The sequence below is a fragment of the Camelus ferus genome, chromosome 9, assembly GCF_009834535.1.
Source record: "Camelus ferus isolate YT-003-E chromosome 9, BCGSAC_Cfer_1.0, whole genome shotgun sequence".
NCBI classification, from domain to species: domain Eukaryota; kingdom Metazoa; phylum Chordata; class Mammalia; order Artiodactyla; family Camelidae; genus Camelus; species Camelus ferus.
Genome location: NC_045704.1, coordinates 69,489,215 through 69,503,291, shown reverse-complemented (window position 1 = coordinate 69,503,291; position 14,077 = coordinate 69,489,215). Strand labels below are relative to the sequence as shown.

General features: G+C 33.3%; 1 protein-coding gene across 4 annotated transcripts in view; it reads left to right on the top strand.

Annotated features, from left to right (window-relative positions):
• Nucleotides 1-14,077, top strand: part of DPYD (dihydropyrimidine dehydrogenase) — a 720,433-nt gene that overhangs the window by 197,087 nt on the left and 509,269 nt on the right. For 3 of the 4 annotated variants that reach the window (XM_032487157.1, XM_032487158.1, XM_032487159.1), the window contains exon 6: nucleotides 8,460-8,656. In XM_032487157.1, the coding sequence (XP_032343048.1) occupies nucleotides 8,460-8,656 (197 nt within the window). The remainder of the gene's footprint in view (nucleotides 1-8,459; nucleotides 8,657-14,077) is intronic. The other variant, XR_004322677.1, reaches the window with a different exon arrangement.

The following is a 14,077-nucleotide window of genomic DNA, read 5'->3' as shown; positions in this document are numbered from 1 at the left end:
CAGATTGCATTGTAATAGGTTTTCTGTATTTAAGACACACGCGCACTCTGTTACTCAGAGCACTACTTAGTGGAAGGTCTGTGTCTTACTCATTCTGGTGCCTGGTGCATGGAGGGCACGTAAAGCTATTTATCAAATTAAGGTGGAAATTGGATGGAACAGAATATTCTGATTTCAAATTATATAGTATTTTTACCATGCCACAGATGTCTCACAATAATATCTATTTTAATAAGAAGAAAATAATGAAACATTTTTAAGAATTGGTAATGCATTAATAAGGTTGATAACTGAAAATTTGCCATGGAATGAAGTTTTGTTTTTTTTTTTAATTTCTGATGTGTTTGAGACACAGCTCCAATTTTTGGCACCCCTTGTTTAATTGTTGTAGAGAAAACTGTCAGGTAGCCCAAGAATATTTCTTTTCAAAGAATGAGTGCAGTGAATAGTATGTACTCAGTATTTCCTTTGACTTCTTTCACAAAAGGAAGCAAGTTACAAAGAAAATTACATAGAAGTGTCTCCTAGAAGGCATGTAATTTGAGGTAACTTACTTTTGGATGAACAAATAGCAATCTCTCTCCATTCAAGCATTCAGAAGATAACCAGACTGTCATATTGTTAATTAAATAACTCAAAGAAACTGAAACCAGCAAAATGAAAACCAATGTATTATTTTTATTAAGGTTTCTCTTAGACCTATACTGATGAAATATCTCTTTAGAAATTACCAGCAATTGTGTTTTATTCTGTAATAAAATTGAGTTAAATACCTGAAAAAATACATACCTCTTATGAGGTATACAGAACACAACCATCCTTATGCAATATATCTTTCAGCTAGTGGAGATATTCTGAAATTTGGAAGGATATTTAATTTGTCATGATTTTCCTGTAGTTTATGTTTGCTCCTGTGTGGTTCATTAAGAAGAAATGGAGTAATTGAGGAAAAATTATAGCTACCAAACATTTGTGTTTATTTTCACTATGTACCATTTTAGAAAGTAAGAAAGCTAAAAATGAGAAAAAGTTACTCTCAAATTAGAATTGGTAAATATCTTTGCATTTGCTGTCTTAGCCCGTTTTCATTTAGAGAGCACTATATAAATATTAGAAAATTACACTGTTTCTGTCTCCAGAATGTGAAGAGGCTCGGGGGAAAATCCCATGGCCCCTCTCTGTGTCTCAATCTTTCCATTTTTAAAATCAAGATAATCTCTCTCTTGCCTCAAAATAACGTGAGAAATTTGGACAAAATGTTAGTAAAGTCAATTTGGAGTGATGAAAAAAATGCGCTTTCTAGATGAGTGAAAGTTCAGAAATCACAGGGGGATTATGCAAGGAAATCTATTTTAAATGCTCCTCGAGAAAAATAGTCACTTGTAAATAATCTGTAAATAACCATTTTTTTGTATCACTGAGGAAGAATTGTGTTTCCTTGGTGACTGTTACTCATTTGTTGAAGCCTATCACTGGAGTTCAGGAATTTTGAAATTCATTAAAATCTTGCTGGATGCCTACTATGTGATACAATTCTAGTATGCCCTGGCATTACAAATGAGGGGGGGAAAACCCTCTGATTACTTCATAATCTACAGGGAAAATCAGCTTGTAAACTCTGCTGTTAAGTGAAAAAAAAAAAGAAAGAAAGAACGAAAGAAATGTAAAGCCTGCAGGAAAGTGCCTAGAAGACAGTCAGTACTCCGTTACTGGTAGCTAAATACAATTTCAACAGCAGTAAACTTGTGATAAACCCCCGGCTTGATCTTTCAGGGCTATTTCAAGGCCTTCTTCGCTGTTTTCTATAACACAGTGCTTGCTATGTGGTAAGGCTCTATAAACGTTTGTTATATACTACTAATAGAAGTAAAATAATCTTAAAATGCTCTACGTGCTACAGCATGGGTAGGGAAGGGAACACCTTTCAACCTATATAAATATAAAATGTTTTGATGCATCACAAGATCGTGATGCAGCTGACTCCCAGAGTTTCTCAAGTTGCAGAATAGCATGGTAGGAAACCAAGGGTGTAGTGCCATGTGTCCCAAACACTTTGTTAACCATTGTTGGCTTGTAAATGTAATTTAATTTGTGAGTATGGCAACCAGCTCTTGTTGTTCATAGATTGACTATGATAAGTGTAATAGACTTTGGAAAGGTAAATTCATATAATACTTTTCTTTCATTTATACATTTCCTATTGAAAAGGTACGGGTTGAAATGATTTCCTACTGAAAATCACTGTAAAAATTTGACAGCGTTGGTGTTTAAGAGTTCAGGCTCTGAAAATAAAATAACCTTGAGATAAAATCCTTAGTATGGGAACTTGGCCATAATTTCATTATCTGGGAAGTAGAAATAATAATTGTACCCATAATAGGACTGTTGAAGATTAAATGAGATCGTCTATACAGAGACTTAGAATAAAACCTGTTGTAGAATGTGCTCAGTGAATACTGACCTTCTTAGTACTGTGGGAGTATGCATGCAGGGTACACTGGGTGTACTTTCCATGCTTCTTCAAATACTTGAATTAGTGCTTTGTGATACTGATTAACCTGTTTGTTTCCTTTATTGCATTGTTTTTGGCAGTTGAATCTTGGACTTAGAAAAAAAATTACATCTTAGAAAATTAATCAATGGTCTGGCAACTAAAATTTGTTTAAAGGAAGGGAATCTTTCTCACCTGAAGAGCTTAATTGTCTTGGATTAAGTTTTTGTTATGTTATGAAACAACAGGAAATATTCTCCAAGAACAACTATTAGGAAATACTCTTTGATATTGTAAATAAGTGGGTTTAATATAGTGTTTATGTATAATTTATTTGTAATTTTGTTGCATTTATTAGAAGACTAGTTTCAAAAAATGAAATGAAAAATCTGCTTTATTGCTATTTATTTTAAAAATTCTTAAATTTTATAGATTTGTTTTAATTTACTAAGATTTAGGACAGAATTCATGCTGTCTTCTCAATAGTATTAGTTACCTTTTTTCATTCATACTATGGATTGGTAGTATAAGGAAGAATATCCCAATATTCTAAACACAGTGCAGTGTTTGCTTTATTAGAAATATTAATTTGCTTTTATAAAATGACACTTCTTTTGTATGCATAAATGATTGATTTCATGTCTCACAGGTTTATAAAGTAATTAGATCTTAATAGATCTTATCAACCCCCCTCCACCTTCCCCCCCACACATAAATATTTGTGGAGCTATTTGACTTCTTGGCCAATTTTTTTTTTTCTTTAAACATTTTCTACAATCAGGCTACATTTATAGAAGCATACTCTGTACATATGAAATTATTCCCTAAGTATATTTCAGTTGAAAAGGAATTGAGTACCACTGTTTTAAAGGGATGGAGTATCACTTATTCTTTCAGATCTTGAGGAAGTTGGAAAGTGTAGCTGATACATCTCAAAATTCGGGATGGATGATGCAGCTATCTCACAGATTGAAAAAATTAAATCAACCGTCACATATCGCCTAAGTTCAGTAGTGTGTTGAAACCACATTGACTCAGCCCTTGGGAGGCTGTTTAAATTTTCAAGAATTTTGTGTGCCGGCTGTTTTAAATACAACCACTATGAAAAATTAAATTATATAACTTTATAATGATATAAACCATATTAAAAACAAATGTAGCAAGTACTAAAAACTCATTACTTCATAATTATTTATTTAATTTTTACATTAACTATGCCCTTGAGTTTATTTTGCCTCTTATATCATAAGTTGTGAATTCTAATTTCTGAAACAGTGAAAACGTTCATAGTACATTAGCTACTAGCTACCTGTAGCGACTGAGCACTTGAAATGTGGCTAGTGCTACTGGGGAACTAAATTTTAAATTTTATTTAATTATAACAGATTTAAATATAAATTTGAATAGTCACATGTGGCTGGTGGCTACCATGTTGGACAGTACAAGTTCAGATAAACTCTGTCTCATGGAGTGTGAATACTAGCTGAATTGAGAAGGAACATTTACTATATGACCAGGCACTTTTCTAAAGTGCTTTACATGTATTAACTCATTTAATTCTCACAGTAGTCCTATGAGATGAATATTATTAACTCCACTTTATAGTCTGAAGAGACTGAGGCATGGCGATGTTAAAGGACTTGTTCGATACCCTTTGTGATAAAGTTTACAAAATTGTATTCAAATAGTTACTTCATAAGGCAAAAATACCAAGGTTGATTCAACATACTATAAAACTAAGGGGGAAAATAATAAATTACAATAGTAAGTTACAATATAACAGAACAAAACAAAACAGGTGAAAGACTGTTAATCCATAGATTAATATCTTGAGCAAGATAGTATACCGAGCATATATTAAACAGCTCATGAGCCGTAGAAGCTGGGGCCGCACGGCTCAGGGGTTAATCATTCACATCCCAGTGCACGTCCAGTGGTGCTGTGTGCTGAGAAGCACGCTTACTTCCATACTGAGAGCCTCCACCTCCGTGTTTGGCACTAGTGGGGATTTAGGAAACTTATTTTTTAGTTCAATATTTTAATTTTGACAGTTGTTTTAAAAGAACACTTAAAATTTTATTAAAAATAATTAAAATATTCTTAAGTGAAAATTTATACATAATGTATGTTATTGGATAACTGGTGCTTTATTTGTACACCACTGACTAGACTTCGTGTCAGATATGATTAGTGTCTCAAAACTAAACTGTCTCTCTCTTTCTTTTTTTTAAACTAAACTATCTTTTATTTCTGAGTGAATGAAATAAGACAGACATTACACAAATCCTATTCTATTTGATTGTCACATATTAAAATTATAAACTTCTCAGCGTGTAAAAATCCTTAAGTATTCACATTAAATTATCTTTTGTTGTATATGCCAGCAATAAATGATTCTTTAAAAATTGTGTTTTATGCTTCTAAAGTTTATTAAACTGTAATGTTAATTTATAAATGCTAGTAAATTTCAACATGGGTAAATTTTTAGTTATTAGTTTGCAAATCTAAGTACTCAACTGAATATGAAAGACACTGGCATTTATTTAATCCCTAAATGAAATTAGCTGTAGCTCTCCCTGATCATGTAAAATGAATGTTTCAAATATTGATTGGTGAAAAGTACATGAAAATTTTGTGAAAATATAGAGTAGATTTCAAATACATTTTATTAATGGTTCAGTAAAATAATGTATTAATTTAGAATTAAAATTATTTCCTTTTCATATTGTTTAGAAAAGAATGAAAGGTAAAAACATGTATTCATTCAAAAAATAATATGAGAGAAAAATCTGTACTATTTAGATAGCAAAGGAAAGAGCAGCAATATATATCCGTAATTTGTAAAACCCTAAATTGTGCTGGAAAAAAGAAATGGTAGTAACCAATTTGATTTAAACTTTTTATTAATTAACATGTACACCTTCTATATAAAAATGCTAGAAATTCAAAGATAAATTTGAAGAAGGTGTCTTCTCTTAAAGATCTGAGGCTCTAAAGGAAGAAACAGATAAGTCAGTAACATGTGATAAGTGTTAGGATAGAAATGACAAAATTCTGCGGGAACGTTTGTGAGGCCCATTAGCTCAGATTGAGAAATTAGGCCTTGTAATACTTGTTGCTCATACTTTCTTTAATTTTTAAATGGGATCATTTGGATGTTCCTTAAATATTTTGAATGTCAGACTTTATTCAGAGTAGTTGGTGCTGTATGTGGGAGGATTTCCAGAAAACACCAAGGTCTGTCTCCTCGATTCCATACTCCCAAGAAAAACTGCCATCTGTTTTTTTCCTTTGCTTGAATTTCCACGAGAGAAAAAATGTACTGCTTTGTCCTGTTAAATGCAAATAACCCTGTGAGGTAATCCATTAAATATTATAAATAATTTATCCTTAATAAATTTATTCATATTCCATTTCTATCGATAGTCAAGTTTTGATCAAAACAGAATAGTGAGAACATGTTGATCTATTTTTTCTACTTTAGTTCTGTCAATTTCTCCTTATAGATTTTGAAATTAGAATTAGTTACCTATAGATTTAGGATTGTATAACCTTGCTGGTAGATCGACCTTCTTTAACTTCAGTAGTATGCCTTGCCTTAAAGTCTGGTGTCTGATACAGTGTACCTGTACCAGCTTTCTTGTGATTAGTGTTTACATAATACAACTTTTTTAGCCTTCAATTTTATCCCTTTCTGTGTTCTTATGTTTAAGGTATGTGTCTTTTATAGTTTTTGTCTTTTAATTAGAATTTTAATTTATTTACATTTAATGGAAAGACTGATATGTATGTGTTTATATTCACCATCTTACTGTTTCCTGGGTTTTTACCCCTGCCCCTACCTCCTTGCAACTATTTTCATTAATCTTCTCTCATCTATTTCTTTTGTATTAATAAAGTATTTTCAGTCCATTCCCCCCCTCCAACAACTTGGCTAAATATGCTTTTCCTAGTCTTTTATTAGTATCATATATATGTGTCATATATGTTAGCACTTTTACTACTTCCTAGATAATGCTGTGGTCTTTTGTGCTTTAACTCAAACTAACCTTGCTTGATTTATATAACGTGTATCAGTTTTAATTTGTCTTAAACTCCTCACGACATTATTACATTCTACAGTCAATATTCATGTACATGTGCCCACATATTTATACATTTCAGTGCTCTTTATTACCTCCTGCATTTCTGTGTTTCCATCCGGGATAAAACCTTCTTCCTAAAGAACGTTATTGTTCTTCAGGATTTGTTTTACTGCTGCCAACAAATTCTCTCTGCAAATGTCTTTATTTCACCTTCACATTTAAAGGATATTTGCCTTCTGAATAGAATTCTAGGTGGAAGTGTTTTTTTTCTCCATTGCTCAAAAAATAGTTTCATTGTCTTCTAACTTCCATCATTCCTTTTGAGAGGAAAGCTGTCAGCCTTTTTAGTTGTTCGTTGGTAATACTGTCTTTATTCTTTGGTTGTTTTCAAGGCTTTATTTTTCTTACTTTAGTTTACAGCAGTTTTACTGTGATGTGCATGAGTTTCTTTATATTTAACTTAATTAAGGGTTTAGAACTTCTTGAATCTCTTTCTTGATGTCGCTCAGTTTGGAGCAATTCTTATTCTGTTTCACTTCAGATACTGCTTTCGCCTCATTCTCTCTCTCCTTTCCTTTCAGGATTTCAGTTGTGCAGATTCTATATCTGTTTGTGTTGTCCTTTTTGTCTCATGTTCTTTTCTGTATTTTCCTTCCTATTTGCTTTCCCAGATTCAGCCTAGAGAGATAGTTTTTACCGACCCATCTTCAGTTTATGAGTCCTTTTTTGCTCACCTGCTCAAACTACTGTTAAGTACATTTATTTAGCTTCTAATTTTAATTTTGAATTTTTTCTTTTGTAAAATTTTTTTTTAAACAAATTCAAGTTTCCTGGTGAAGTTCACATTCTTACGTATTTTTTGAACATATTCATTATAATTATTCTGAAGTCCATCTTTAATAACCATATTTACTGGATTATATATGCATTTCTTTCTGTTTTCTTAGTTATTGGCAGTTTCTTAGTTCTTAGTTATTGAAAGACCTGGGCTTTAATGTCTTTAATTTAGATTCTTAGCCTTTTGTCCTATGCAGTGTAAGAATTAAGCTTTTCTGCACTTTCTTCTGCTTCCAGTTTCTGGCCTCTTATATTCCCCCAAACCTGTGTTTCTCTGGTTCTAGAAGATTACCAGAAATCTCTCTTGCTGTCTCTTCTGAGCTGTGGTCCTGTTCAGGATTCATAGTTTTCCTCACTCCCTCAGGGCGAAAGTAACCCCTAAATGTCATCTTGCTTCTCTGCTGTTTGTTCCCTTTTCTTTGCGATCTTGGCCCCTCTGGTCTGGCTTACTTCAGTAGCTCTCCAGTGTTTCTAACTGATACTTGAAATGTTATCCATCAAAAGCTAATTCAACCAGAAGCAGATGTCAAAAAATTATTTACTGAATATCTATTACGTGCCAGGTTAGTGCTCACTGCTGGTCACACAATGTTGTCATGTTTCTAAACAGATTTAGAACAAATAGTTAATAAGTTATATGTGTATATCTTCACATATGACATATTCTCTGACTCAGCAACTAATGTTCTACTGACTAACAGGGAAATGTGACACCAGATATAATGGTAAAAGCCTGGGTTAGTAGCGTACGAAGCGAGCTCGGAGGAGGAGCACTGAACTTGGCCCAAAGCTGGGAGCAGGGAAAATGAGTCAGGAATGCTTCCTAGAGGAGGTACGACTCCAGACAGGAATTTCAGAGATTGAGTTAGTTAAGCATAAGTTGGCATTGACTTGACCCAATATAATTTCTAAGTAGCTATATTAATACTTAAAATGTACTGCTTATTTCTATTAAAAGCATGACTGGATTTGAAACATTAAAAATATGTTTGAAGATATAAAAGTTGGTTTAAAAATTGTAACCACTCCAATTGATTTCTCCTCAGGTGTTCAAGGCAATGAATATCCCACAAATCAGGAATCCTTCTCTGCTGCCCCCGGACGCGATGCCCAAAGCCTATTCTGCAAAGATCGCCCTTCTGGGCGCTGGGCCTGTGAGTATAAGCTGTGCTTCCTTCTTGGCCCGGTTAGGCTACTCCGACATCACCATATTCGAAAAGCAAGAATATGCGGGTGGTTTAAGGTAATGTCGACTTTATTTCATGTTCATAGCGTCAGAAATGATGGGGCAAAACAGTTACGAATATTGTTGGTTTGTAACCATATAGGAACTTCTGGCTCGCAGGTGGTATTGTTAAATGTTCTTTTTCCAAATGCTCAAATTTTGATTTCATTATTCACTTTAAATTCACAGTTGGCTTTAAGCAATATTTATTTAAAATTTTATCTGTCCAGTCCTATGAATTTAAGAGAAATCTCAGCAAAATATTTTATGAAAGAGGAACCAATCATACGAAAACTTATTTCATCCCTGCAAATCTTTCTTTTAATGGAGATATATGTGAAAATTATGCAAGTTAGTGATGGGGAAACCTCCTTCCGCAGAATATTGGACAATTCATTTAGTCGTGTACGTGGACGTATGTCCTGCTCACATATTTTCAGTCTACAGTCTTTGAAGTTTTGCATTTTATTACAGTTATCTTAGAGTCTACTAAAAATGTTCCATTTCAATGTATGTTTATTTAGTACTTATCTTATAAATACCTTATTAGTATTTGCTATTAATCAGCATCATTATTGTAAACCAGTATTCAGTCACATAGTTTTTTATTCTCATGAAGATTCATACATTGAAATGGAAAATGTATACTTTGTATCGGTGACTTTCAGATATTTATACCAAGCTTAAAAATTGGATGGAGTTCGCTTTATTTAAAATGAATGAAATTCTCTAGAATACCCAATGGAGAAAAGGCAGTCTCTTCAACAAATGATATTAAGAAAGCTGGACAGCTACATGTAAATCAGTGGAATGAGAACGTTCTCTCACACCCTATACAAACATAAACTCAAAATAGTTTAAAGACCTAAACATAAGACGTGACACCATCCAACTCCTAGAAAGAAACATAGGTAGAACACTCGTTGACATAAAGCATAGCAACATTTTTTTTTTGGATCCTAAAGCAAAGGAAATAAAATAAAAAATGAACAAGTAGGACCTAATTAAACCTTAAAGCTTTTGCACAGCAAAGGAAGCCATCAACAAAATGAAATGACAACCCACAGAATGGGAGAAAACATTTGCAAATGATATGAACGACATGGGATTAATATCCAAAATATACAAACAGCTCATACAACTGAATATCAAAAAAGAAACAACCCAATCAAAAAATGTGCAGAAGATCTAGACATTTCTCCAAAGAAGACATACAGATGGCCAAAAGGCACATGAAAAGATGCTCAGCATCACTAATTATTAGAGAAATGCAAATCAAAACTACAATGAGGTATCACCTCACACTGGTCAGAATGGCCATTATCAAAAAGTCTACAAGTATTAATTGCTGGAGAGGGTTTGGAGAAAAAGGAACCCTCCTACACTGTCTGTAGGGATGTAAACTGGTGCAGCCACTACAGAAAACAGTATGGCAGGTCCTCAGAAAACAAAGATAGAGTTACCATATGATCCAGCAATCCCAGTTCTGGGCATATATCCAGAAAAGATGAAAACTTTAATTTGAAAAGATACACGCATCCCAATGTTCATAGAAGCACTATTTACAACAGCCAAGAGATGGGCCGACTCAGGTGCCCATCACCAGATGATTATTTTAAGAAAAAAAATATATGTATATACACATACACACACAATGGAATATATTACTCAACCATAAGAATGAAATACTGTCATTTGGAGCAACATGGATAGACCTAGAGAGTATCATATGAAGTGAAAAACAATCAGAGAATAATATTATATGATATCACTTATATGTGTAATCTAAAAAATAATACAAATGAATCTATATACAAAACAGAAGCAGACTCACAGACATAGGAGACAAATTCTTGGTTACCAGAGGTGAAAGGGAGTGGGGGAGGGATAAATTAGGAGTCTGGGATTAACAGATGTAAACTACTGTGCATAAAATAAATAAGCAACAAGGATTTGCTGTGTAGCACAGGGAACTATATTGAATATCTTACAATAACCTATAATGGAAAATGATCTGAAAAAACATATGCAAAATAAATGAAACTCTATAGTGGACATATATTAAGTTTAGGATCATAAGGAAATAAACTTTATTTTAAGTAGGGAGTGGATATCCCTTAAAACAACTGATGTAAAAATGAGAATCTAGGTGGTAAATTAATACTGTTACTCAACTTATTGTTTTTTTCCCTAAATGTGTTACCTTACGTCAGATAATCATGGATTATAAAAATACAGCCATATGGCTTATCTGTTGCTATACTTAGCATTTAAGTTTTGATGGCTACTGAACTATTTTAAAGCAGCAAATTTGTCATATTTAATAATCACAGAGAAAAAATTTAATCAAGTTGTGACTAAAATTTGAGCTTAATCTTCTTTTACATTTTATGATACCTATAAATACGTATCAGTAAATGTATAAATTTTAATATTGGTCCACTGGCAATATGCTTAACTCAAGGTAAGTTATCATTAATATAAAACTATATGACTATTTGACTGAATCATCAAGCAAAAATGTCACATAGTAGGAAGGCCCTTTAGAGAGGATCTGAAGCATAAACTGAAGAATAAATAGGCTTATTGCCAAGAATAATTATTTTTCTGCATTGATATTTCACCACTATGAGTTTTAAGGTATTTCATATATTTTATAAAAATGTCTTTCCTAGAAAGTAAAATACCTAATACATTATTTTGCTGAAATTATTTAGACTTTCTTTTTTAATGGCATTTTACCACAGCTTTATTAATTAGGAAAAGCATAATCCATTAGCAACATACGTATAAACATTGTACATTTTTTTCAATTATACACATCAACGAGTATGTGGGCTAATTTAAAAAATATGAACTTAATTGTTGTGGAGCCTAGTAGAGTAGGAAACATCTTTTTATCCAGTAATTGCATTTTCACAAGAAGCCTAAGATGGAAGAAGCCCTGTTTGTGAATTATTGTGTTGACAATTTTGGTAGAAGGTTATTACGGTCATTAGCATCTCTATTTTTTAACTCAAGTACAGGATGGGCATTCTAAATCATATAAATTGGCATTAAACTTGTGTTTTTATGTATTTGCTGAACCTATTTTAGTGGGACAGATTCCCCTGGGTTAATGACCAAGCATGTCTTTTTAAAACTGTTTTTGTTTTATTTTCTTTCCTTTGCCTTTGAATCTTCCCAGTGTCCAGGGACAATAGAAGTGTTTAATCAGTCTCCTTTGGACTGCCCCATGGTAGTGGCATTATGTGTCACTGTTAGAGGATTATAAAGACTGGCACTGGAACGTAGCCAGCATTACAACCACAACACTTTTCTGTTAATTTATTTTCTCTTACAGATGCCTCTCATTCTCTTGTATCTTCAAAGTGGCTAAAAAAGATTAAATTAGCTTTGTATTTGAAATCAGTTGCTTAAAGAGGTGATGTCAGGTTTTATCTTTCTTTTTCCTTTGCATCCAAACAGTTGCTTTTAAACCTGGTGTATAAGTATCAGAACCACTTTTTAAAAACATCACTAGAGTTGGTGAAAGATAACCAGGACTTAATCCCTGTTGTATTGAACACAATCAATTGATTGTTTCTGATGTTGCAATGAATTTATAAAACATTCAGTAGCCTTGCTTTCTTTCAACTGTGGCTTCTTTTTTCAAGATACGAGTTTAAAAAAGTTAAAAGACTTGATATTATGATAATAAAGGTATATCAAGATGCTGTTAAGAGACTCTAAGTGTGCACGTATATATACATATACTTTCTGATTCCCTATGCAATTAATATATGTGAATGATGACTTTTTATTAGATAGGGCAGTTAGAACAATGATGGCCTTTGCTTTAGCTGTCTCAGACGTTATGTTTTCACTGTGTCTATTGTATTTCAAGTTGATTGACAATAAAGAAATGGGGTTTAGATGAAGTAGTTGTAGTAATAGGAAATATTTTGAGAACATGTGTGATGCAACACACATTGAAAGTGTGGTATGCATGTCATGATAAACGAAAGTAAAGCTCTATCAAAGTATGAGAACTGTGCTTTGGAAAGAGTGAAAGGGGGTTGTTACTGGTTAATTCCATTTAGATGAAAGAAACATGAATGTACAAGAGACATTTTTTTTTTCAGATTATCTGGGCAACCCACTGACCGTACTAAAGGATTTATGGCCACATGGAAAATTTCTTCCAAAACTTTAGATTGTTAAAAGGGCACTATATAAAGCATAAAACTTTGTTTTTATAAGCACGATAAATTTGGGAAGTAAACACTCCAATTAAATTCAATCTTCCATCATTTTGCCCCTTTTCTCACCGTGCAGTCTTGAGGGTCATCTCATTTATTTTCATGGTTTCAATTCTCACCTACATGCAAATTATTTAAAAATCTATGTCTGCCCTGGTCATACATTCAAATTCTGGCCACGTCCCCTAAACCTCGCCATACCAATATTGCTCCTCTTCCTGAGTTTGCTGTCCCAGTGATGGCGTCACCAGAACACACGGAGGTATCTGCATTACTCTTCTCTATCCTGGCACTTGTATTCTGTGACTATAAAAAATATCCTCTTACCCTTCCCTCTTTGATGTTCTTAAAATCTCACTTCCTGTGCCACTGCAGTAACCTCCAAGTGGATCTCTTTGCTTCCTGTTTTGCCTTTTTCAAATTCATTCTCTTGTAGTTCCAAAATCTGGTTATATTAGATTTCTACTTGAAAACTCTCAATAAATCTCAATAACCTAAAAGATAAAGGATCTATCATGGCACAGAAAGCCCTCCATAAGCTGATGTTTACTGATCATTTTCCTTCCCTCCCTCTTTCTCTCCTTCCTTCTTTCCTTCCTGCCTTCCTGCCTTCCTTCTTTCCTTATTTATTTATCTCCTGCTACATGCTGGTCATTATCTCAGGCACTAGAGCTACAAAAGTGAATAAAACAAAGTACCTGTTCTCATGGGGCTCGTATTCTAGTGATGAGGTGGCAGACATTAAAGCAAAAATAAACCAAATATAGACTGTGTCAGGTGTTTGTAAATGCGTGAGGAGGGTGTAACAATGGCAGTTCAGTGCTGCAACTAAAGCACTTGGCACCGGGAGTAAGAACTTTTTCAAACACGCTTAATCTCTTGTCTGTACAGTAAAGTAATTTTCAATAAGAATCATGTAATGCTCAGTAATTATAATTTTTATTCACTCTAATAAAATCAAATATTAGCAATCAAAATGAAAAATTAATATCAGAGGTATAGCTCACACTGTTTCGCTGTTTTAAATTTTAAATACAAATTAAAAACTTCTTGTGGTCCACAAAAGAATGGGATTTAAGTAGAGTCACGTTGCTTCATGTGTTGTCATTTTATCAATGACAAATCGGCTGTTTAAACATTGGAATACGTGATCCTGCAGGGGTGGGGACACACTGCCCTCAGGCCATTGGGATGCGGG